Below are 26,282 nucleotides of genomic sequence, written 5' to 3' on the forward strand. Positions count from 1 at the left end.
TATGTACATGGTATCATAACAGGAACCTCAAGAGGTAGTGTGGTATAGTGCAGAAGGCTCTTGATTTGGAGTTGGAAGACTTAGTTCAAATTCTAGCTTTCCTACCTGGACGATTCATTCAATGGACCTCTATTCAATTATTTGTAAACTGTGGAAGTTCAGATTAAATGATAATTGATGTCTTGTGTTCCTTCCCATTCTAACTATATGAACCCATGATCCATCTACCTCTTCAATACTGGGAATGATAAAAGTGAACCAAGTAGTTCAAGAACATTTGTTAAAAAAAAAATTCTAAAAGAAAACACAAAATAAAACTAAGGTTTATTTACACAGGCATTTTAGGGAGTCCTTTATAATATTTCCTTTGTTGGAATATGTAACTAATATTCTGTTGTTAAGTCACATGTCAAGACTAACATGAAGAAATGAAAACATTTGCTATTTCTAATTGCTTCCAGAAAGGAGATGATACATTAGATGATTCAAACATATAATAATAATCACTTCAGGTGAATTCTTTTTGAATCTAATCTGAATTCCATATGTGCCAGTTCAGACCTATCTTTTTTTTTTTTTTTGCCTCTTTTGGAGGGCAATTGGGGTTAAGTAACTTGCCCAAGGTTACACAGCTAGTTTTTTTGTGTGGGTATTAAGTGTCTGAGGCCGGAACCGAACTCGGGTCCTCCTGATTCTGGGGCTGGTGCTTTAATCACTGCGCCACCTAGCCACCCCCCAGATCTATCTTATTCTAATTGCTGAGATACCAGAAAATGCCTGCATTGGAAGCCCATTACAAATTCTTTCAAGTCTGCTCTGGTTGAGGAAAAAATACCCATTTCTTTAAAAGCCTTTCCACAAGTAATTTATTTTCTAATTATAAAAGTATTTTAAATTTTGTTGTCATCTTGCTTTCACAACAAAGTTGATACCCAAAGAAAAACTCAAATCCCTATATTTAAATAAACAGTTGAAGAAGGAAGATTTATTTCTTTGTTCCCTCAGTTAGAAAAAAAAACAACAAATGCAGCCAACTTTGAGAGCACCTCTTTGAAAGCCCTTACCAAATGGAGTAAGATATATTGTAGAATAAAAATACACTTTTTTTTTTTCTTCCAGGAAGGGCATTGTAGACCCTTAGTTTTTAAAATCTTCCTTGGTAATGTTCTGATCACATATCTTATATTTGTGGTACTGACCTATTTGCATTTTGACTAAAATTTACAGATTGAGTTGAATCATGTTCATGTATGAATCATATTTCCTCTCTCCTTATAACCTAAAGTTTGGTGTTTCTTTACATTTCTAACCACATAACATTACCCTATCATTCTTTGAGCACCTTTTGCTTCTTTCTTTTAGAATAGGTTGCTTAAGTTTATTGCTACCTTCACTCAATCATTAATTTTCTAGTCTATCCACTACATTTGTTGTTCTTTAAATATCCTCCAACCCTGGAGAATTCCCTATTGGCACTCCAGCAGACTCCACAAGACCTATAGAATGTACTTAGGAAATATTTTCTTTAACCATTCAATCTTATGATTTATGCAGGTACTTTTGGACTATAGCCAAAAAGGAATAGTTCACTTACCTAGCCTGTAATTCCAGTGTTCGCTCTTTTCCAGAAATCTGAAATGTGTGTGGGTATTCTTCATTGTGTGTTTCTACAATTTTCATCCCATCAATACCAACTCTAGTTCTGACTGAGTATTTAGATCCCACCAAGCTGAATTTTGGTACACAGTATAGTAACATGTTGTTGAACTGTAAAAAGGTGAAGTAAAGAGAAATAAGTTAAAGAAACAAAGAAGTAAAAATGCAGTATCAACTGCAAGACTGACTGAAAAACCTGGGCAAAACTCTCAGGGAATGGGATACTTTCCCACATAGACAAATTCACTAAATATGTGTAATGGTAGGGGAATTTGAAGATCTTCCCTGCCCCTTAATAGGCCTCACTTGGAGCCCATTAAGAGAAGCTTGCTTAGGGTAGGCTTCTTTTTCAGGAAGGCTCACACCTTTTGTTACTTTATAAATAGGCAGTGGGTCACAAAGGTTGTGATAGTCTTTGACCGTGAAGAAGGCTATATATACTCTGAGGTGATGTTTTGCTTTGGGGCTCACTTATGGGAAGAATTGTGTGATTTGGCCAGATGAGAATCTGGTAGCCGTTCAGCCCCCCCAGCTTTGAAAACCAGATGTTGGAGCTTCTCTCTCTGGTAACTATGTATATATGTAACAGCAAGACAGCTAGAAGCCCTGTCAGTTGGTCTGTTGAACTGTGTTATTTGCTCTGTATTTTTTGTCAACTTGGATTTCTGTTTATATTTTCTAAAGGTCAGGGTGCTGACTTTTTTTTTGGGGGGGGGGTCTTCATTAATTTGTTCGTTTACTTAGAGTTTACAAGATTCAGTTTCCCAGTTTTCAGTTTCAAATTTTCTTCCTCTTCCTCCCCTGTCAACCCTCCATAGAGGCATACAGTCAGGTATAGGATCTGTAGATACTTTCACATTAGACATTGGTGAGGTTATAAAGAAGGATTTTATTGGATGGAATGCACAATGGGAAAGAAGAAACAAAACCAAACAAGAAAAAGAAAGAGAACAAGTAATTTGCTTCAATCTGCATTGAAATGTTGTTCTTTCTAGTTCTTTCTCTGAAGGTAGACATCTCTTCTCCATCATGAGTCTTATGGAGTTTACTTATAACCCTGCATTGCTGAGAAGAGTCCGATCTATCAAAGTTGGTCGGCACACATACGTTGTATCTGTAATTGTGTACAGATTTTTCCTGGTTCTGCTCTTCTTACTCAACATCAGTTCGTATAAGCCTCTCCAGGTAAATATGAAGTCCATCTGCTCTTTGTTTCTTATTACACAATAGTATTCCATTACATTCATATACCATAACTTGTTTAGCCATGGTGGCATCCCTTTGATTTTGAATTCTTTGCCACCACAAAAACAGCTGCTATAAATATACAACCCCATAAGTGGTATTGCTGGGTCAAAGAATATGAAATTACTTAATAGTCCTTTGGGCATAGTTCCAGATTGTTCTCCAGAATAGTTGGATCAGTTCACAACTCCACCAGCAATGTATTAGTGTTCCAATTTTTCCACATCCTCTGCAGCATTTATCATTTTCCTGTTTTGTCATCTTAGCCAATCTGACTGGTGAGATGTGGTACCTCAGAGTTGCTTTGATTTGCATTTCTCTAATCAATAGTGATTTACAGCATTTTTTCATAAGCTTATAGATATCTTTAATTTCTTCCTCTAAGAACTGTTTGTTATTTCCTTTGACCATTTATCAATTGGGGAAAGGCTTGTATTCTTATAGATTTGACTCAATTCTCTGTATATTTTAGAAAGGAGGCCTTTATCAGAGACATTGGTTATAGAAATTCTTTTCCAATTTCCCACTTCCCTTTTAATCTTTATAACAATTGGCTTTGTTTGTACAGAAGCTTTTCAGTTTCATGTAATCAAAGTTATCCATTTTGTATTATATAATGCTCTCTAATTCTTGTTTGGTCATGAAGTCTTCCCCTCTCCATAAATCTGAAAGGTAAACTATTCCTTGCTTTCCCAGATTGCTTACAGTATCATCCTTTATATCTAAATTATGCACCCATTTAAAGTAAATTTTGTTATATGGTGTTAGATAGTAGTCTATCCCCAGTTTCTGCCATACTATATTCCAGTTTTCCCAGCAGTTTTTGTCAAATTGTGAGCTCTTATCCCCAAAACTAGGGTCTTTGGGTTTATCAAAGAGTAAATTATTATAGTCATTGACTGCTGAGTCTTGTGTACCCAATCTATTCCACTGATCTACTGATCTATTCCTCAGCCAGTATCAAGTAGTTTTGATGACTGCTGCTTTATAATACAGATTAAAATCTGGTATAGCTAGTTCACCTTCCCTAGCATTTCTTTTCACTAATTCCCTTAATATTTTGAACCTTTTGTTCTTCCAAATGAATTTTGTTACTATTTTTTCTAGTTCTATAAAGTAGTTTTTTGGTAGAGTGATTTGTATGGCACTAAATATGTAATTTAATTTAAGTAAAATTGTCATTTTTATTATGTTAGTTCAATCCAGCCATGAGCAACTGATGTTTTTCCAATTGGTTAGATCTGACTTTATTTGTGTAAAAAGTGTTTTGTAGTTGTGTTCATATAGTCCTGGGTTTGTTTTGGCAGGTGGATTCCCAAATATTTTATGTCTATAGTAACTTTAAATGGGATTTCTCTTTCTATCTCTATCTGATGGATTTCATTAGAAATGTACAGGAATGCCGAGAATTTATGTGGGTTTATTTTATATCCTGAAACGTTGCTAAATTTATTTATTGTCTCAAGTAGTTTTTTACTTGATTCTCTCTCTAGGATTCTCTAAGTATATCATCATATCATCTGCAAAGAGTGATAGCTTATTATCTTCTTTGCGTAACTTGACTCCTTTGATTTTTCTTCTCTAATTGCTACTGCTAACATTTCTAGTACCAGATTGAATAAGAGGGGTGATAGTGGACACCCTTGTTTCACCCCTGTTATTACTGGAAATGCTTCTAGCTTATCCCTATTACATATAAAACTCGCTGATAGCTTTAAATAGATGCTACTTATTATTTTAAGGAAGACTCCATTTATTCCTATACTGTCTAGTATTTTTAATAGGAAGGGATCTTGTACTTTGTCAAAAGCCTTTTCTGCATCTATTGAGATAATCATGTGGTTTCTGCTAGTTCTATTGTTGATATGATCAATTTTACTGATGCTTTTCCTAATATTAACATCCTTACATTCCTGGAATAAATCCTCCCAGATCAAAGTGTATTATTCTTGTGATAAGTTGTTGTAGTTTTTTTTGTTAATATTTTATTTAAAATTTTTGCATCTGTATTCATGAGGGAAATTGATTTTTTTCCATTTTATCTCTTCCTGATTTAGGTATCAGTACCATGTTTGTGTCATAAAAAGAATTTGGTAGGATTCCTTCACCAATTTTCCCAAATAGTAACCAGAGCTCTTTTGCCTTGCAAAAAACTGTATTCCACTGCCTCAGATCTTTCAGTGTAGAGGCTGCCAGATCCTGTGTGATCCTCACTGTGGTTCTGCAATATTTGAATTATTTCCTTCTGGCTGCTTGTAGTATTTTTCTCCTTTATCTGGGAGTTCTGGAGTTTGGATACAACATTTCTCAGACTTTTCAGTTTGGGATCTCTTTTAGGAGGTGACCAGTGGATTCTCTTGGTTTTTATTTTATCTTCTGGTTCTAGTATATCAGGGCAGTTTTCCTTGATGAGCTCTTGGAAGATGTTGTCCAGACTCATTTTTTCATCATGATTTTCCAGTAGGCCTATGATTCTCAGATTATCTCTCTTGGATCTGTTTTCCAGGTCAGTTATTTTTCCACTGAGGTATTTTACCTCTTTTTCTAATTTTTAATTCTTGTTGTTTTGTTTGACTAATTTTTGGTTCCTCATAGAGTTATTTGTTTCAATTTGGTTGATTCTAGTTTTTAGCAAATTATTTTCCTTGGTTAGTTTTTGGAGCTCCTTTGCCATATCCCACATTTTTCTTTTTAAGAGCTGTTTTCTTCATTGTAATGTTTTTCTAATTTTGGAATATTGATTTTAAAAGAATTATTCACTTTATCTTGTATCTTTCTCATTTGGTTTTCCAAGTCCCTTTTATTTTTCAAATGCTTTATTAACTTCTGATTTATATCATTCATTTCCACCATATTTTGAGTTACAAATTTTCTTCCTGTTTTTCCCCTATGCACCGCCACAAAATAGCTGCAATCTGCTCTGTCCCATATTTTCTCCCATACCCCTTTCAACTTTTCCACTGGATCTCTATGCCTCAGTGCCTGTATATCTTATTTCCCAATTACAGGTTAAACAGCATTAATAATAGTATATATATATATATTTGAGTATTTGATTTTAAAACTTTGAATTCCAGATTCATTCCCTTCCTCCCTTGTCACCCACCCTTACTGGGAAGATAAGCAGTTCAGTATAGGTTGTACATGTGTGGCTAATGCAAAACAATAACATAGTAGATATATTGTAGAAGACTGACTATATTTCCCTCCCTCCTATGCCACCTACCACTTGTTCTATTCTCTACTTTGATCCTGTCCCTTTTCAAAAGTGGGTGCTTCCAACTTCCCTCCCCCCCCAGCCTGCCTTCCCTTTCATCATCCCCCCTCTCATCCCCTCCCCTCCCCACTCTCCTGGAGGATGAGGTACCCTATTTAGTCTATTTCATTCCCTCCTCAAGCCAAATTCAATGGGAATAAAGTTGACTGATTCCCTTTTGCCTTCCTATTCTTTCCTCCACTGTAACCATTTTCCCTTGCCCCTTCTATATGAGATAGTTTACCCCATCTCCTCTCATTATATTCCTCTCACCTCTTAATTTCACCTTTTCAGTATCATCCCTTTCTGTTAAATTGGTCCTGTGCCCTCTATGTATACCTGTAAACATATATACACACATTCATATATGTATTCATATGCCCATATACCCTCATCATATATATATATATATGTATGTATGTATTTCTATTCCCTTCAACTACTGAGAAAAGTTTCATCAGTTACAATTATTGTTTTTCCATGTAGAAATGTTAAAAGTTCAACTTTGGTAAGTTTCTTATGATTTATTTTCCCTGTTTACCTTCTCATGCTTCTCTTGCTTTTTATGTCTGAATGTCAAATTTTCTATTCAACTTTGTTTTTTTTTTAGCAAGAATGCTTGAAAGTCCTCTATTCCACTGAATGACCACATTTTCTCCTGAAACATGACACTCAGTTTTGCTGGGTAGGTGACTCTTGGTTTTAATCCCAGCTCCTTTGACCTCCGGAATACCATATTCCAAGCCCTTCAATCCCTCAATGTAGAAGCTGCCAGATCCTGGGTTATCCTGATTGTGTTTCCACAATATTCAAATTGTTTCTTCCTGGCTGCTTGTAATATTCTCTCCTTAATCTGGGAATTCCGGAACCTGGCTATAATATTCCTAGTTTTCTTTTTGGGATCTTTTTCAGGAGGTGATTGGTGGATTCTTTCAACCTCTATTTTGCCCTCTCCTTCTAAAACATCAGGGCAGTTTTCTTTGAGAACTTCCTGGAGGATGCTTTCTAGGTTCTTACTTTGATTATGGCTTTCAGGTAGTCCAATAATTTTTAAATTATCTCTCCTGGATCTACTTTCCAGGTCAGTGGTTTTTCCCATGAAATATTTCACATTGCCTTCTATTCTTTCATTTGTTTGGATCTGTTTAACAGCATCTTGATTTCTCATAAAGTCATTAGCTTCCATTTGCTCCAATCTAATTCTGAAGCAATGATTCTCCTCAGTGAGCTTTTGAGATTCTTTTTCCATCTGGCAAATTTGGCTTTTTAAGGCATTCTTCTCCTCATTGCCTTTTTGAGCCTCTTTTGCCATTTGAGTTAGTCTATTCTTTAAGGTGTGATTTTCCTCAGTCAGGCTGCTGATTCTCATTTTGTAATTTTCTTGCATTGTTCTGATTTCTCTTCCCAATTTTTCCTCCACTTCTCTTATCTGCTTCTTAAGGTCCTCTATGGCCTGTAACGAGCTTGTATTTTCCTTTGAAGCTTTTGGTGCAGGAGGTCTGACTTCACTGTCTTCCTCCTGTTCCATACTCTGCTCCTTTTTGTCCCCAAAAGAGGAGTGTAATGTTGGAATCTTCTGTCTGCTTTGTTTCCTTTGCCTGGTCATGTCACCCCTCAGTCACCTGACCCCTGGGCTTTTTGCCACAGTAGGACTCTGCCACTAGACAGGGGAACTTTCATCCCAAATGCCGGGGTTTTCTCTGTGGCCGGAGGTATTAGATGGGTGCCCTCTCTGAGGTCTCCACACACTCTGGCAAGCTGGACACACACCCCAGGACCTCCACCCTAGAGTGCAATCCAGATCCAAGAAGGTTAAAGCAAGAGCGATTACCCCTCAGACTGGTGCTTGGTCCTCCTACACTGTGCAGGCCAGGAGCTGAAGCTGCCATGTGCACTGGCTGGCTTTACCGGTGTCTCAGAGGCTTCTTGCCCCGGGGGGCAAAAGCCACGCACTCCCACTTACTGGGTCCCAAAGTCCAGACTGCACTGACCTCTAACTTTGTGCTTCACATCTATGTGTTGATAAATCTGGAAACTGCGTGGGGCTGGGCTTGGCTCCCAGAGCACTGGACTGGCTGATTGCTGCCGGTCTACCAGGCTGTCTTCAGCGGGAGGTTAGCTTCTCTGTGTCATTTTGTGGGTTCTGGAGCTCCAAAGTTTGTTTAGAGACCCCTTTTTACATGGATTGGGGAAGGTGGAAGCCTGAGCCTCGTGGAGGTCCTGCTTCTACTCCGGCATCTTGACTCTGCCTTCCTCTAAGTTCCTTTTGAGCTCATCTAAGAAAGCTTTCTGTGCCTGAGACCAGTTTCCTGTTGAAGTTTCAGCTGTGGGTGTGGAATCATCATTGTCTACCTCTGAATTTGGTTCCTTCCTCTTATGATAGTAGGATTCCAGAGTCTTAGTCTTTGCAGTCTGCTTTTTACCCATTTTGAGGTAGAGCCCTAGCCATGCTCTTCTTCTAGGGTTCCCAAGCCTTTACTGTTTAAGGTTTTGCCCTGGGGCAATAATTACTTTGTTTTCAGGGTCAGAGGGTAGCGATTGGAGCAGCTGGGTTTCAATCTGCCATCCTGGTCCCTGGAAGTCCAGATAGGGGCTTTTTAATTTTCTAGGTTATGGACTGGTAGTCCCAGGAGAAGCTGCTACCCCTGCCCGGGGCCCTGCATTTGACTCTTACCCTGCTCCGTCCAGTCCCAGCCCTGTGGTGATAGGCCTGGCAGTAGCCCTTGTGGTTGGTTGGTGGGTCAATCTGCCACCACATTGATCCGGCCTCTGTACTCCATGGCATCCGGGCCTCTGCACTGCCCAGTGTCATCTTCTGGCAGGTGCTGACTTTCTACCCTGAGCTAAGTAAATTTTATATATATCTGCTTGATTAAAGTAATATTATTAATCCTTTTTGAGTTGTTTTCTTTTAGAAAAGTAGATCAAAGAACTTGTGCTTGCTGTTACAATATTACTCCTAGAAACTAGGGACCATAATTCATATTTTGCCTTTGTATCCCTAGTATTTGACAAAGTAAATTAAATGGATAAGTCAAAACAATGAGAGGAAATAAGATGGCTACTTGAGCTATGAAGAGCTGTCATGTGAAAAAGAAATGAAACTTGTTTTGTTTGTCATTAGAGGTCAGAATCAGGAGCAATGGGTAGAACTTGTAAAGAAAAAAAACAAGAATTTCTAGGAAAGGAAACCCACCTTCTCTCAAGTAAGTCATTCAATTGCTAAGTCATATGCTAACATCTCTTCTCTTCTCTTCTCTCCATTCCCAGGGCCATCACCAAATTCAGGCCTTTACCCTGTTCACCATCTACCCTATTCTTATTACCTTTCAAAAATGAAATTTTAACTGATATTTTTTGTTTTCATATACTCAATATTTAACAGTGGATCCTACCTTCTTTTCTCTCTCACAGAGCAATCACTATGCCATCAATTATACATGTAAAATTATGTAAAACATATTTTCATATTAATCATACCAGAGCATTCAGTTTTAAATGTTTTGATCTTGCTCTATTTAAAATTACTTCACTCTGCATCACACAACATAAGTTAACTTAAGTTTTTCCATGTTTCTAAATCATACCACAACTTGCTTGGTCATTCACTAGCTAATGGGCTTTGCTACTCAAAAAAGTGGAATATACTGATGTAGAGGAGGCTTTTTTTTTCATTGACCTTCTTAGGGTAGATGCTTAGTAGTGGAATGTTTGGGTCAAAGGGTATAGACATTTTAGTCATGTTCTTAGTAAATCCCCAAAACGCATTCCAGAATAGTCAGACATATGCCCATCAACAGTATGGTCATCTTACTATAACCCCTTCAACACTAATTATTTCTATCTTTTGTTATCTTTGCCAGTTTTCTAGTTACCTAGATGAATAAATAAAACCTTATTTGTTCTAATTTGCTTATCTCTTCATTAGTTATGATATGGAAAATTCTTTAATTTGGTTAATGTATTAAATTCTTTTGAGAACTATTTGCTCTATAACTATTCTGGCTACCCTTATCATAGATTTGATACAAAAGTTGGAGGAGCCTCCCTGCCCCACTTCATGACCTGGTCCCAACCTACTATTATTTTATTATTCCAGCTAAATGCCTTCATTTCTATTCTTCATATAAGACACTTCACTCCCTTTCTTTGTGTCTTTACACAGCCTGTCCTCCATGTCTGGAATGCATTCCCTCCTTACCTTAGTTTCTTAGAACAAAGGTACCACACTTGCTAGCTGCAAGTAACTACAAAATTCACAAATATAACCTAAAATGGATTGGAAAATGTTTAATAAATAAAAATAAAATGAAATATGTTAACCTGTGTTAAATCTTCCCACAAGGATAATCCATTTCTATTTGAGTTTGACACCTATGTCTCAGAATAACTTGTTTCCTTCAAAATTCTGGTCAAGTACCCTTTCTACATTAAGCCTTTTCTGGTACCCCAGCTTCTAGTGCCCTCTTCAACTGATTTTTATTTTGAGTATTCTTATATATGTACATACTGTCTATGCAAATAGAATTAAGCTCCTAGAGACTAGGGACCATAATTATTTTTTTGCCTTTGTATCCCTAGTACTTGACATAGTGCCTGAAACATATCAGGTACTTAACTGAACTGAATTAATAAGTACTAAATATCTAAAAAGTAATGTAATTTCAAGAGAGAAAGCAGATCTTTTAATGGTGGCAAAGAATTGGAAACTGAGGAGATGCTCATCAACTGGGGAATGACTGGCCAAGTTATGGTATATGATTGTGATGGCATAGTGTTGTGCTATTATAAGAAATTATTAGCAGGTTTCTCTTAGGAAAACAAGGAAAGATTTACAAGAATTGATGCAAGGTAAAGTGAATAGAACCAGTGGAACAGTGTCCACAATGACAGCAATATTATATGATAAACAGGGGTGAATGACTCAGCTATTCTTAGCAATACAATGATCTAAGACAATTCCTGAGGACTTATGATAAAAAATGCATCTCCAAAGAAGAACGAATGGAATTTGAATGCAGATCAAAAATTACTTATTAAAACAAAAAAAAACCTTTTTTAAAAAAATCTGTTTCCTTTTGGAACATGACTAACATGGAAATATCCTGTGCATGAATATACATTTATAACCTCTATAAAATTGCTTGCCTTCTCAATGAGGGAGCTGTGGAACTTGGCCATAATATTTCTCAGAGTTTTTATTTTGGGATCTCTTGCAGGAGGTGACTAGTAGATTAAATTTTTATTTTTTCTTCTAGATCTAGGATAGCAGTTTCCTTTGATAATTTCTTGAAAGATGATGCCTAGGCTCTTTTTTTGATCATAGGTTTAAGGTAGTTCAATAATTCTTAAATTATCTCTATTGGATGTATTTTCTAGGTTAGTTCTTTTCCCAATGAGATATTTCACATTTTCTTCTATTTTTTTCCCATTCCTTTGATTTTGTTTCATTGCTTCTTGATGTTTCATGGAGTCATCAGCTTCAATTTGTACAATTCTAATTTTTAAATAATTATTTTCTTTTCTCCATTTGGTTAATAGTATGTTTTTATTTTTTTGGTCTTTGGGATTTTTTTTTTTGGAGGGGAAGGCAAGGCAACTGTGACTTGCCCAAGGTCACACAGCTAGTCAATGTGTCAAGTGTCTGAAGCCAGATTTGAACTCAGGTCTTCCTGACTCCAGGGTTGGTGCTCTATTTACTGTACCACATAGCTGCACCCCCCCTTCTACTTTTTAAGTCATTTTTCTCTCCATTCGATTTTTGTGCTTTTTAAAAATCATTTAGCCTATTTTGTTTTTTAAGACGTTATTTTATTCAGTACTTTTTATGCCTCCTTTATCAAGTTGTTGCCTCTTTTTTCATGATTTCCTCACATCACTGTAATTTCTTTTCCCAACTTTACCTGTATTATTTGATTTTTAAAACCATTTTTGAGCTCCTCCAAGAATTCTTTTTGATATTGAGCCCAATTCATATTTTTTTTTGAAGCTCTAGATGTATTCTTCTGATTTTATGTTTTGATCTTCACTGTCATTACAGTAACTTTCTATGGTCAAGATCTTTTATGTTGGCTCATTTTTTTCAACCTGTTTCTCAGCTTCATATTAAAGGGGGGCCCTGCTCCTGGGTTGGAGGGGTGTAATGATAATGGGAATTTGAAGACCATATTAAGATAAGCTTAAGGGAATGTAAAGTCCTTCCCTGCTTTGAAAATATACCCCGCCCTCAAATAGGCTGAATGTAATCACATGGAGCCTATGGGAGTTTGCCAAAGGGTGGAGTAGAGCCCACAGGAAGCTGGGAGTCAGAGAAGCTAGACATGGTTGTGAGGGAAGGATGCATTCTAGAGGGAAACAGACTTGTGAGTAAAAGTTGGTACTTGCCACCTGCTATGACAGCTAGGCTTGTGTTGGTTTGTGGGAAGGCTAAAGGATGCTGTGGCTCTCTGTAGTGTTATGGCTTATTAACATCTTTGCTACTATGATGGAATGAGCTTACTGGTTTTGGGATTCGGTTTTCTGGAGTCAGAATAAATGTTTTTCTTCTTCTATAGGAAGAGTCTGTTATATTTTGTGATGGATCATGATGCTGACATATTTATAGTGACTGCTGACACTGTGAATATTGCATTGGCGCTACAAGGGGGCTCTGTCTCAAGCTTCAGGTTTTTTATGCAGCTGTTTTTAGAGCTAGTTTAGGGAGTACATTTCAGTTTTTCCAAGATGGTATGGTCTAAGAAGAGGTGTGTTTACCACTCTCCTGATGAGTGCTCCAGTCTATGAGAAACCACAAGCACTCTTTTCCACCCCTGAACTGTGACCAGGGTTTCTGCTCTCCTGCAGCTGCAACCATTACCGTCCTAATGCTCCTCCTTACCCTGGGACTGAGACCCAGATCCAAATATGGATAATTCAACAATGTCCTGTCCCTGGTGCCAGCAAAGAGACCTTGTAATCTCCTTCTAACCAGCTATCTAACTCCCTTACCATCTGTGTGGTGAGAGGCAGGGAAGCCAGCTTGGTGAAGCCAATTAAATTGTGCCCAAAGCTTACTGCCACTTTGCTGGGGTTTGGCCTGGGCTGGTGAAATATGAGTTCCAGTCTCACCCGGGTGCAATAAACCTTTCTTGCTAACCCATAATTTGTTCTGAGGCATTGTTTGGAAGGGAATTTGGGAGAGATCAGGTAAGTCTCTCCACCACTTTGACTCTACTCTCATTCTCTCACTCCTCTCCAAAACAAGTTTAAAAGTACAGGCATAAAAGGATGACCTTTCCTTAAAATGTATCTAAAACTAAGAAAAGGCATTATTTGAATCAAACTGGTCTTGGATTCCTATCTTTGTTGTTTGACTGTGCTAGAAATATAACCTATGATAATAACAGCAAAAGAAACTGAAGAAAGAAATAGGCAGGTAGCTGGAGACCGGATAGAGTGCCAAGCATGGAGTCAGGAATTGCTGAGTTCAAATCTGGCCTCAGGCACTTATTAGCTGTGTTAACCTAGGAAAGTCACTTAACCTCTGGTTGACTAAGTTTCATCATAGTACCTACCTTCCAGTGTTACTATAAGGATAAAATGAGATAATTATAAAGGGTTTAGCATAGTGTCTGGTACATAGTAAATGCTGTATAAATTGAACTATTATTATTATTGTTAATACTAAATACAGTGAGAAAAGGTGAAATCAACTAATAATGTAAAGTTTTACTTAGAGAATCAAAAATTAAGATAATTAGTAGTTTTAGTAAAATAGGACAATATAAACTAAAGTTCTACCAAATTATCAGCCTTTTTGTATATTAGTAACAAGACCTAGAGAAATTCCATTTAAAATAATAAAATGTGTTGACTACCTGAGAATTTGCCTCATTCAGGAATATCAATGAAATCAAAGGTCCAACCCCATCTCTATTTCTTAACCTATCAAGACACATGTATATGAGGACATACATGAATAGAATTGAATAGAATTTGAATAGAATTTCCACAGTTCTGATGGGTGCTCCACACAGAAAAGAGTTGTTTTACTTAAATGACCTCCTTCTTAACTTGTTCTTTACATATATTTCATTATTTATCCTAAGTTCTTTTAATTGCATTTTATGATCCATGAATGTCTCACGGTATTCTAATTCTGAGCAGGAATTATTGGATTGGCCTAAACTATAGCTATATATGACCCAGAATACAGGAGATTTTAAAGCAAAAACTAGAAAGGAAGGAAAGGAGACTCAGACTGCTGTATCTTAAACTAAGAAGCCAGTAATTGCCAAAAACAAATCAATGGAACTAATTAAATGAGACTTAGAAATAAATGCACATAAAAGTCTAGCATTTGATAAACTCAAGATCACAAACAACTGGGGAAAGAAGTATTTATCTGAAAAGAACTACTGGAAAAATTCAGATGAAGTTTGCCAAAAACTGGTTCATAGAATAAAACTTTATACATTCTACCACAAATTCAAAATGCATTAAAAACTAAATATAAGAGCAAACATTTTTTGGCAGGAAAAAGTTCACATCCAGACAATGGATAGATGAGATTCTAAAAGATGAAAACAGACAATATTTAAAATTTATTTACACAAATAAAATTATTAAAGCCAAAATCAGAAGACAGACCATACATATAACTGATATTTATAATGATGTGAATGAAATCTCTAGTAAAGGTTAAATTATTTTCATTAGACTGCCAAACAAGGAAGTGACTAATTCATTTTAGAAAGATTTTCATAAAAAATGTTAAAACAAAGCAAAGTTTTGGTAAAGTTTCTATGACAAGGGTACTCCAGTTTCCTAGGAAAGCACTTATTTAGATAATTTGATTTCCCTAAATTGTAACACAAAGAACATGTTTATGTGTGTGTGTGTATGTATATATATATATATTTTTTTTTTTGCTTTTTTTTTTGGAGGGGGGAAGGCAGAGCAGTTGGGGTTAAGTGACTTGCCCAAGGTCACACAGCTAGTAAGTGTTAAGTGTCTGAGGCTGGATTTGAACTCAGGTCCTCCTGACTCCAGGGCTGGTGCTCTATTCACTGTGCCACCTACCCACCCCAATATATATATATTTTGCAGGTAAGAATTCTAATTTCCCAATATGTGCCTGAGAATTCTGGTGCTCCAAAATGCTCCATAAACATCATTTACTTACTAGGAAAAGATACCGTTCTTGAGCTGATGTGTTTCGAGCAGCAAGTTTAAGGATTTGTCCTTCACGTATGAGCTCATTTGAGGGATTAACAATGTCTTCCTCTTCTCCCAACATCTCATAAACCTCTAACAGCTTTTTAAGATTTTCCTAGTGAAGTCAAAGAACAAAGGAAAACTTAAAAAAAAAAAGAATCACAATTCATTATTCAGTTTAGCTGGTATTCAAATAACTCAGGAATATTTTTAATGATATAAAAGGTTGAGAAATACAGTAACAATTGTTTCATTCAGCAGTAAACAAACAAGTAAACAGACATAACCCACAGGTAAACCTTGGGAGTATGTGGAGAGCTGGTTGGGTACAGTAAAAAATTATCTCTGGAGTCAGAGGACTTAGATGCAAGTCATTTAACCTCCCAGGGCCAAAGTTTCCCCATCTTAAAAATAAGGAAATTGGCCTCTGAGATTCCTTCTAGCTCAAGTCCTATAATCCAACAGTACTAAGAATGAAATTTATTTGTGACAATATGTGTAGCAGAAGGCAATAATAAAAAATATAGCCAACATTTTTCTACTTGTGTGATAAACTAAATTACTTTTTTCAAGGGGTGGGGGAGGTCCTAACCCTATAAATGGTTAAAGTATAAACAATTCACTAACCATGGCTTTTCTCTCTTCTCAAAAGCACCTACCATTTTCCGTATTGCACTATTGGAATGACTTGCTGCAGTAGAGATAATTTCAAGTGATTCTATTGGAAAGAAAATCAGAAAAGCAAATAAATGTTTTGTTTCTCCTTATAATGATATATTGCTGACTAGTACATAAAATACAACAGGAAAGTTAGAAATTTGGGATCAAATTTATACATGAAGCTGCCCAGTTTAAGATAAACAGATCATAGGCTTCATTTAATTGGGAAACAAGTTCTAATTATCATTTCTTTAAAAATGGGAGTGGGGGTGGAAATATGGTTTTAGATAGGGCTCTCACTTTAAGATTTATAGGTAATCATAAAGTATGAAGTTAGCACAAACAGTACTGTTTTTCCTCTTCTTAAATTTATAATCTTAGCAAAAAATTACATGTTAACTCAAATTTTGGTAAAATAATTTCCATTGATCCTGTTCTCAATGTTATATACTGGAGGCTACTGTTAAGATTGGGCTAAATAGTCATACTACCATGTGAAAAAAAATTTGTTATTTACTTTTAGCATCATTCCAGTCTAAGGAATCAGGAGGCAATTTCCTTAGATAGTCCTTAAGGAGCATCTCATATCGGGGGATTCGCTGCACAGGTTCTAGCATGTGATGCTGCAGTGTTAAATTCCCACAGATCTTTTGTTTCTGGAGAGAGAAAAGATACTTTAAAGAAAACATATTTTTTCATCCATTTAAGCTCAAATAACTCACCATATGAAAGGTTTTTAATTGGAGTAACAACAACAGAAGGGATGAAAAAGTGGAATTTTCAACATCAGAATTCCTGGTGAGTAGTAACCATTTCACTATTTCAGCTAAAAGGTCTGGTAAAGGCAAATCATTAAATCATTTTTGAGATCCTTTTAGCAAGGAACATCTCATTAATGAGATTCATAGTATGCCATGGTGCTAACTTTATTTTTGTTGAACTAAGTAGAAACAATTTTATAATTACCCTAAATGTCAGTGTTTTTTAACTTAAACCATTCTCTTAATACCTAATTGAATACATAATTTATTTGACAAGACATTTATTAGATAAGCGTTTTATCCTTCCTAGAAACTAAAAGATGAAAATTCGTTACCCTTTCTTACGGAAGAGCTATGTTGACAATATCTTTTTTCCCCCCAGTTAGTACGATGAAGAAAAAGGTTTCTCTGAGATAATCCCAAAGTTTTTCCACAACCATATAAACAACAAAGAAGGTCACAATATTATAGACTAGGAGAGACTTGAGAGATTACTTAGTCCAAGTTCTCCTTATATAATTGAGGAAAATGAGGAACAAAGAGGTTTAAATGACTAGACCAAAGTTAGTTATATAAATAAGGGGGTAAATAAGACAGAATTTGTAACTAGCTCTTCTGAATACCAATCAATGCTTCCAGGGCTGGTGCTCTATTCACTGTGCCACCTAGCCACCCCAATTAGCAACTATTGATGACATAATCTAGTAAAGTGCATTTAGTCAGTCATCTAACAATAGTTCAAGAACAAACATGTATCCATATATATTTTACATAAATCATATATAGATAATTAGATAAGGTAGGATCTCATAATAGGCCTTTATATATAGCAGGCCTCAAACTTTTATCCAACGTGTACACATCTGTTTACCAGCTATGAAGTTCACTCGCACAACCACAAGAATTCTGACAAAATATCTCCATCCTGTATTGCTCAAATTCCATGTCCAAGCCTAGCAAAGGTGGCACGATATGGAAAGTACTCCAATTTGTTTTTAATTTCTGGACTGCTCTTCTCTTGTCTGACAGATGCAGGTGACCATCTTATGACCACTTAGTCAGGAGAGATGACACCTGCCTTGCCCATTTTGTGACCACCCATGCTGATGCATCATTTCTGACCCTCCTGGGAGGTCAAAATCAAGGTCTAATAACCAATCAGATTCTGTATTCATGACTCTTTTTCAGGCCCTGGGGAAAGGAGGGATCTCAGATCATGAGGAAGATCTGAGGTCCACCTCATTAGAGGGAGCCATGGACCCTTGAAAAAAGTGCTATCTGCTTGGAGCTCTACCTCAGGGGCTTTTCTTGCAGATTGGACAATTTTGGACCCCACATCCTTCAGGGAATGGGAAAAGGCTCATAAAATTGTATAGCTAAAGGAGATCTTTCATTTTTTAACTGTCCACCATAACAAAGAAAAAAATTTGTAGATCTGACAGCACTATTACCTGAATTTCTTCAATTACTGATTTAAACTGAGCTATCCGTTCAGTCATGGTTTTAACTAACTCCATTGCATTATCAAAGCCTTTCACATATTCTCCATACATTTTGAGGAAAGGAGCCAACTTCTGTAGGATGTCACCAATTCTAGGAGTGGTTTCCCTGTAGAACAAAGCAGTAAAAGGATTATTACCTCTTCCATACTTTGAGCACATTAACAAAATTATAGAGAAGTCATCCTTTTCTTCTCCATATCAAAACTATTGAATCTCAGGGAGAAGAAAGTATTGTGTCCCTGTGCCAAAGATCTAAAGTTCTACCCCAGAGCTTAAAATCCTGAGGAGTCTTGTCTCTTCTCATCTAAAAGCACTTGGAAAACAGAGGAAGCAGCACCTTCAATAAATACCCAATTTATAATTTTTTTGGCTACAAATGCAGTATGTCATTGAGCAGTACATTCTGGGTAAAAATACAACTCTGTAACCCCCTATCTATTTTTTTTCTTTTTTTCCAAATGCTTTATTAACTTCTGATTTATATCATTCGTTTCCGCCAGATTTTGAGTTGCAAATTTTCTCCCCATTTTTCCCCTGTCCACTGCCACAAAATAGCAGTCCGACAGGATATCCCCTCTTCCCATCTGCTCTCTCCATATTTTCTCCAATACCCTTTCGACTTTTCCAGTGGATCTCTATGCTCCAGTGCTTGTATATCTTATTTCCCAATTACATGTAAAATAGTATTAATAGTGTATATATATATACATATATATATACATAGATATACACACACATATACATATATATTTGAATATTTGATTTTAAGACTTTGAATTCCAGATTCATTCCCTTCCTTCTTTGTCACCCACCCTTACTGGGAAGATAAGCAGTTCAGTATAGGTTGTACGTGTGGCTAATGCAAAACAATAACATAGTAGATACATTGTAAAAGACTGACTATATTTCCCTCCCTCCTATCCCACCTCCCGCTTGTTCTATTCTCTACTTTGATCCCGTCCCTTTTCAAAAGTGGGTGCTTCCAACTTCCCTCCCTTCCATCATCCCCCCTCTTATCACACCCTTCCCCCCCACTCTCCTGGAGGGTGAGATACTCTATTTAGTGTATTTCATTCCCTCCTCAAGCCAAATTCAGTGGGAATAAGGTTGACCCATTCTCTTTTGCCTTCCTGTTCTTCCCCTCCATTGAAACCATTTTCCCTTACCTCTTCTGTATGAGATAGTTTACCCCAATCTGTCTCTACCCATCTCCTCTCATTATATTCCTCTCTCACCTCTTAATTTCGCCTTTTAAGTATCATCCCTTCCTGTTAAATTGGTCCTGTGCCCTCTATCTATGTATACCTGTAAACATATATACACACATTCACATATGTATTCATATGCCCATATACCCTCATATATTGACATATATATACATATACATATATATATTTCTATTCCCTTCAACTACTGAGAAAAGTTCCACAAGTTACAATTATTGTTTTTCCATGTAGGAATGTTAATAGTTCAACTTTGGTAAGTTTCTTATGATTTATTTTCCCTGTTTACCTTCTCAAGCTTCTCTTACTTCTTGTATCTGAATGTCAAATTTTCTATTCAACTATGTTTTTTTTTTTTTAGCAAGAATGCTTGAAAGTCCTCTATTCCACTGAATGACCATATTTCCCCCTGAAACATGATACTCAGTTTTGCTGGGTAGGTGATTCTTGGTTTCGATCCCAGCTTTTGACCTCTGGAATATTATATTCCAAGCCCTTCAATCCCTCAGTGTAGAAGCTGCCAGATCCTGGGTTATCCTGATTGTGTTTCCACAATACTCAAATTGTTTCTTCCTGGCTGCTTGTAATATTCTCTCTGTAATCTAGGAATTCCGGAACTTGGCTATAATATTCCTAGGAGTTTTCTTTTTGGGATCTTTTTCAGGAGGTGATCAGTGCATTCTTTCAACCTCTATTTTGCCCTCTGGTTCTAAAACATCTGGACAGTTTCCTTTGAGAACTTCCTGGAGGATTATTTCTAGGTTCTTACTTTGATCATGGTTTTCAGGTAGTCCAATAATTTTAAAATTATCTCTCCCGGATCTATTTTCCAGTTCAGTGGTTTTTCCCATGAGATATTTCACCTTGCCTTCTATTCTTTCATTTGTTTGGATCTGTTTCTCATAAAGTCATTAGCTTCCATTTGTTCCAATCTAATTCTGAGGCAATGATTCTCCTCAGTGAGCTTTTGAGATTCCTTTTCCATCTGGCAAATTCGACTTTTTAAGGCATTCTTCTCCTCATTGCCTTTTTGAGCCTCTTTTGCCATTTGAGTCAGTCTGTTTTTTAAGGTATTATTTTTCCTCAGGCTGTTGACTTTTATTTCATAATTTTCTTGCATTGTTCTCATTTCTCTTCCTAATTTTTCCTCCACTTCTCTTATCTGCTTCTTAAGCTCCTCTGTGGCTTGTAACCAGCTCATATTTTCCTTTGAAGCTTTTGGTGCAGGAGTTCTGACTTCACTGTCTTCCTTCTGTTCCATACTTTGCTCCTTTTTGTCCCCAAAAGAGGAGTGTAATGTTGGAATCTTCTGTCTGCTTTGTTTCCTTTGCCTGGTCATGTCACCCCTCAGTCACTTGACCCCTGGGCTTTTTGCCACCGTAGGACTCTGCCACCAGACAGGGGAGCTTTTGTCCCAAATGCTGGAGTTTTCTCTGTGGCCGGAGGTATTAGATGGGTGCCCTCTCTGAGGTCTCCACACGCTCTGGCAAGCTGGACACACACCCCAGGACCTCCACCCTAGAGTGCAATCCAGATCCAAGAAGATTAAAGCAAGAGCAATTACCCCTCAGACTGGTGCTTGGTCCTCCTACACTCTGCTGGGCAGGAGCTGAAGATGGCACGTGGCACTGGGTGGCTGTGGTGTCTCAGTGGCTTTTCGCTCCAGGGGGCAAAAGCCAATGCACTCCCACTTACTGGGTCCCAAAGTCCAGACTTCACTGACCTCTCACTTTGTCCTTCACATCTATGTGTTGATAAATCTGGAAACGGCCACAACTGCTGCTGATCTGGAGTCCCTCTGGCCTGAGGTTGGTCAGGCCCGCTCTTGGGCTAAAGCCTTGGCGTGGGGCTGGGCTTGGCTCCCGGAGCTCTGTGCTGGATTCCTGCCAGCCTGCTGGGCTGTCCTCAGTGGGAGATTAGCTTCTCTGTGTCATTTTGTGGGTTCTGCAGCTCCAAAGTTTGTTTAGAGTCCCCTTTTTACATGGATTGGCAAAGTTGGAAGCCAGAGCCGGGGGAAGTTGTGCTTCTACTCTTCCATCTTGGCTCCGCCCCCTGTAGCCCTCTATTTCAAAAGTCCCTCCCACAGAGGTTAGAGAAACTATTACTGTCTCTTTAAGAACATAGGTTCTATGAAGTACAATTGTAACTGTTAGTCTATGAGGTATGTATGACTCATGATAGACTCAAGGGCAGTGTGTATTTTTATTGCTGAACCATAAACAGGAATATGCTGGAGCCAGCCAGTACATGCACTATGTAAATGCTTGTTTCCTTCCTCCCTTTTCCTTTAACTATCCCTAGGAAATCAGAAAACCCTACAAATCAGGGCTTGATTCATTGTTTTGTTAATTATCTATAACTTAAAGTGATAAGAAAATGTTAATAATGCAGATGAAACTTAAAAGTATGTTGTGTGCATTCTTTTTTTTCGGGGGGGGGTGAGGGAGGATAGCTGGTTCTTAAACATTTATTAACAAAACTCTGATCCATAAGGCTATATAACATAAACTATGGAAAAAGACAAAAACAAAGACAAATAGGCAAACTTCTTTCTTGTTCTAATAATCTTAAAAGTTCTATGGAAAGACATAAAGAAAAACTTATGAATCTGAACTGTTAAAAGTGATACTAGAAGAGGTAAGAGGTAAAAGAAGTGGTAAGAGAAGTAAGAGAAACCCAATGAACTCAGTTGGAGAGAGATGGAAAGAAGCAGACTCCCTTCTTTACAAAACTACTTTGACCATTATCCTTCAGGGAGGAGACATCTGGGAATGCTGAGGGTTTTTAATTGTGAGGGTTAAGAGGTGGGGTTAGGTTTTCAAAAGTAAGAAAAATCCATGAGCAATTAACAGTGATGGTTTCCGGTAACTCTGATTGTGATTTTCTTTTTCTTCACAATTAAACAGTAAAGAATTATTGATGCCTTTGTGATATGATTTATCATATTGTTAATACATTACACATCCAATAAGTAATCAGTTCTAGGAGATTTGATGAGCAGTGGGGGTGGGTGGGTAATATAGAGAGATGTGAGTATCTGTTAAAGGAGAAAAAGGTTTCTCTAGTTTATAAAAAAAAATTTTACTGAACTGAGTTAATTTGATCTTAGGTGACTTGAGAAGTCTTCTGGAATTTTATCAGTAAGGAAAAATGCAAACATACTTCTAGATCACCTTAGAATTTAAGATAGGGATGGCAGACCCTTGAATCTTGCCATATAAAATACACATCATTTGCTGGTTTAGGGTTTTGGGGTTTGGCAAAGGAAACAAGCAAACTATGTCTTAGTAGCATAGGCAGTTTTTTCATCACTTAAACCCATTATTGAAAAATTATTTTTCCTTACCATTCCTGCATTCGTTTCTCCAGCTCTGGCAAAAGGAATTTACTGTGGAATGCATTTATTGATGAAATATTAGAAAATATCTTGTTCACCATCTCTGCTGGAAATGAGCCTCGATTAGCTTCTTCCAATAATTTGCAATAAAATATCTGAAGCAAAAGAGCAGAATTAGCATTTTTGAATGCTAAAAAAAGAAACCTTTAAAAACATGATTAAAGGAATTAATTATGATTTTATATTTAGGAGTACATACTTTGGTCTAGTGTAATGGGGGCAGTCCATGCTTGGTAATCAAAAAATCTGGGATCAAACCTGTTATCAATGTGAATTGTACTTATGGATCTTTAATCATTCATTTTTCCTATAGCACACTATACGCCCTAATATGTATCTTACTGAATACTTTTTTAATGTAATAATTTGTGTATCTATTTTACTCCTCTACTTAACTACACATTCACACAGGGAAAAGAACACCTTTTACACATCTCTGTATTCTGCACAATGACTTTTATAGAGACAGAGTTAATACTTCTATACTGAATGAATTTTTAGTACCTGGAATTTTAAATGCTCAGTAACAAATATTAATGTCCAATTAATGGATAATATAATAAAGTAACATAAGATAAAGATATTGCTACATACATATAGCTAGTAACTATATTTTTAAAATATACAATCTTTGATGTAATTCATGAAGGTTATTTTATCTCCTAATTACTTATTATGATGAATATAGACAGATCTGTTCGTTGAGAAGTATCCAAATGATTGCTAAATATGTAAATTCACCTCCTTTGTATTTTCTAGGGAGGCAAAAAATGATGACTTGAGGGACTCCAACAGATAGGTACCAGTTGGATAATACAGCAATTCAGGCTTTCAAGTTCAAAGAACAGGAAATGTACAGCAAAAAGCTTTATAATATGTACTGGCAGGACAGATATTTAAAAAATATCAATAAGTTAAGACAGCAAAAAATCAGGCTCATTAACATAGCTAAGCATACAAAATATTCAATTTGTGCTCATGGGGGAAAAGTCCAAATGTCAAGGAATACTTAACAGTAAACTGGGCAAAAATGATTTTTAACTGCTATCCAAACAATCAAATTTTTTTTTTGGTTAAAATTTAAAGAGAGGAATCAGGGAGTAGGTCGGAAAATTCTCAGCCTCTCCAGATTTCCCTCACAAACAAGATAAAAAAGCACGTCAGAGTGAACAAAGAACAGTAAAAATAAAGAACAGTGGTTCTCTTGAGATAACCAGATGAGATCTCAAGAAAAATCTCAGGACCTGGAGTTGGTTCCAGTGAAGTATGAACACCTCCAGACTAGTTATACTGAAAGAACAAGAGGTTAGCCTCTGGGGTGCTATCTGGGATGGGAGGTGGCACTGGCCCCAGCCATAGGAACTTTAACCTCCTAGACAGTGTGGGGAATTGGGCTTCTGAGCCAGGGAAGATTTTGAGGGAACTTCTCTGCTGATATGAAATGCCAGATCCAGCTGTGCTGCTGAGGCACAGCCCTGGGCAAGAAGGAACCAGCACACACTCAGTGAGTGCAGAAGCAGTGGGGCAGGGACATTGCTGGCTGTGGGCACTTATATGAGGACAGAGCTCTTGGTTTCATTACCAGGTCAGAGAAGAGAACTGAAGCAGGACCTGAGGCCAGGGGCACCATCCTAGAACTAGAGGTGATTACAAAAAATAAGCTGCAACAAATAAAAAAAATGAGCAGAGCAAGGAAAAAAGAATCCAACTATAGAAAGTTACTATGGGAATAGAGAAGACTAAATTAAAGCCAGTCTTCAGAAGAAGATACTGAAGCAAAACAAAGCCTCCTCTGCCCAAAAGAAAAATTACAAATGGTCACCTGCCAAAAAAGAATTCAAATAAGAAATTTAAAGACTTTAAAAATTGAATGAGAGAGACTGAGGAAAATATTTTTTAAAAATAAGAACAATCCAAGAAAAACAGAAGATTATGAAAACTTGGAAAAGGAAACTCAGAATCTGAAGGGAAAAAATGACTTCCTGAAAATCTGAATTGGGCAAGGGGAAGCCAGTGAAGTTATAAAAGACAAAGAACTAATAAAATAAAATATAAAGAATGAAAAAATAGCAGAGAATGTGAAACATCTCATAAGAAAAACAACTGATCTGGAGAACAGATTAAGAAAATATAAGAATAATTGGACTACTTGAAAGCTACGATCAAAAAAAGAATATTGATACAATAATACAAGAAATAATTAATGAACACTGTCCTGAAGTGTTAGAACAAGAGGGGAAAGTAGAAATAGAAAAGATCCACTGATTGCCACCTGAAAGAGAAACTATGAGGGAAACCCACAGGAATATCATAAGTCAAATTCCATAACCCCAGCTCAAAGCAAAAATATTAAGAATGAGAAAAAAAATTGAATATGTCACAAATAGAATCACACAAGAACTAGCAGCATTGACACTAAAACACTGCAGGTCTAAGAACACTCAACAGCAAAGAGCTCTTTGAACTGGTGTTGTGGCCAAAAATATCATACCCAACAAAGTAAAGCATAATCCTGAATGAATAAAATGGACATTTAATGAATTGCCAGATTTTCAGTATTTTGTGGGGAAAAAAAACTGAGCTTAATAGAAGATTTGATATATAAGATCTAAGAGAAATATAAGTTACATATCAAAGACTAATTATAAGGGAATCAATAAGGACAGACTGTTTATTTTTTATATGAGGAAATGTAAAACATATATCCAAGATTGCTATTAGTAATAGGGTAGATTGAAAGAAAGATTGAGGAGACCGGAGTACATGATTTGAAAAAGTAAAACCATTTAAGAAAAAGTAAAAATAGCAATTATCTTATATAAATGAGGTGCAAGAGGAAGAACTGACACAGAGGAATTAGATGGAGAAGGCTGGTAGTTCTAGAACACTACTTTCATTAGAAATGGGTTTAAGGGGGAACAATGCACACATACATACAAACAAACAAATATATGGATATAAAAGTCTTCTAAATTTAAAAAAAAATAAAAGGATAAGGGGATAGGGAGAGGGGAGAGCATAAGAAAGGGATTTTTAAGAGGAGAGGGTGAGGAAATAGGACAAAGGTTGGGGTAATAGAAAGGTGTTTAGATTAACAGAAATGGGAGGATATGGGAGGGATCCTTGGGGGGTGGGGTGGTTAAGTAATAGGAAGGAGCAAGGTACTGGGTAGAAGTGAAATAGAGGAATCAGAAGGGTTAGGAAATAAGAATATACACATAAACATAAAATAAAAGATCAGGAATAGAATTTATTAGGGAAAAAGGTTAGAATCATAATCTAAAACAAAGTTAAAGCTAAAATAGATTTAATCAAAAGATAAAAATAGGAAAACTATACTATATGTCATATTAATCAATATGTTTTAAACTATTTAAAATAACTGGA

At 36.6% G+C, this 26,282-nt stretch overlaps 1 protein-coding gene across 5 annotated transcripts in view; it reads right to left on the minus strand.

The window, feature by feature from the left end:
* Nucleotides 1-26,282, minus strand: part of FGD4 (FYVE, RhoGEF and PH domain containing 4) — a 285,423-nt gene that overhangs the window by 28,724 nt on the left and 230,417 nt on the right. For all 5 annotated transcript variants that reach the window (XM_069094845.1, XM_069094844.1, XM_069094847.1 and 2 more), the window contains 6 exons: nucleotides 22,845-22,990; nucleotides 18,225-18,381; nucleotides 16,530-16,668; nucleotides 16,012-16,070; nucleotides 15,321-15,467; nucleotides 1,595-1,767 (listed from right to left, as the gene is read on the minus strand). In XM_069094845.1, coding sequence (XP_068950946.1) covers nucleotides 1,595-1,767; nucleotides 15,321-15,467; nucleotides 16,012-16,070; nucleotides 16,530-16,668; nucleotides 18,225-18,381; nucleotides 22,845-22,990 — 821 coding nt within the window. The remainder of the gene's footprint in view (nucleotides 1-1,594; nucleotides 1,768-15,320; nucleotides 15,468-16,011; nucleotides 16,071-16,529; nucleotides 16,669-18,224; nucleotides 18,382-22,844; nucleotides 22,991-26,282) is intronic.

Source organism: Petaurus breviceps, unplaced genomic scaffold (assembly GCF_028583685.1).
Source record: "Petaurus breviceps papuanus isolate PSGF00001 unplaced genomic scaffold, PetGlider_PUasm1.0 221, whole genome shotgun sequence".
NCBI lineage: Eukaryota > Metazoa > Chordata > Mammalia > Diprotodontia > Petauridae > Petaurus > Petaurus breviceps.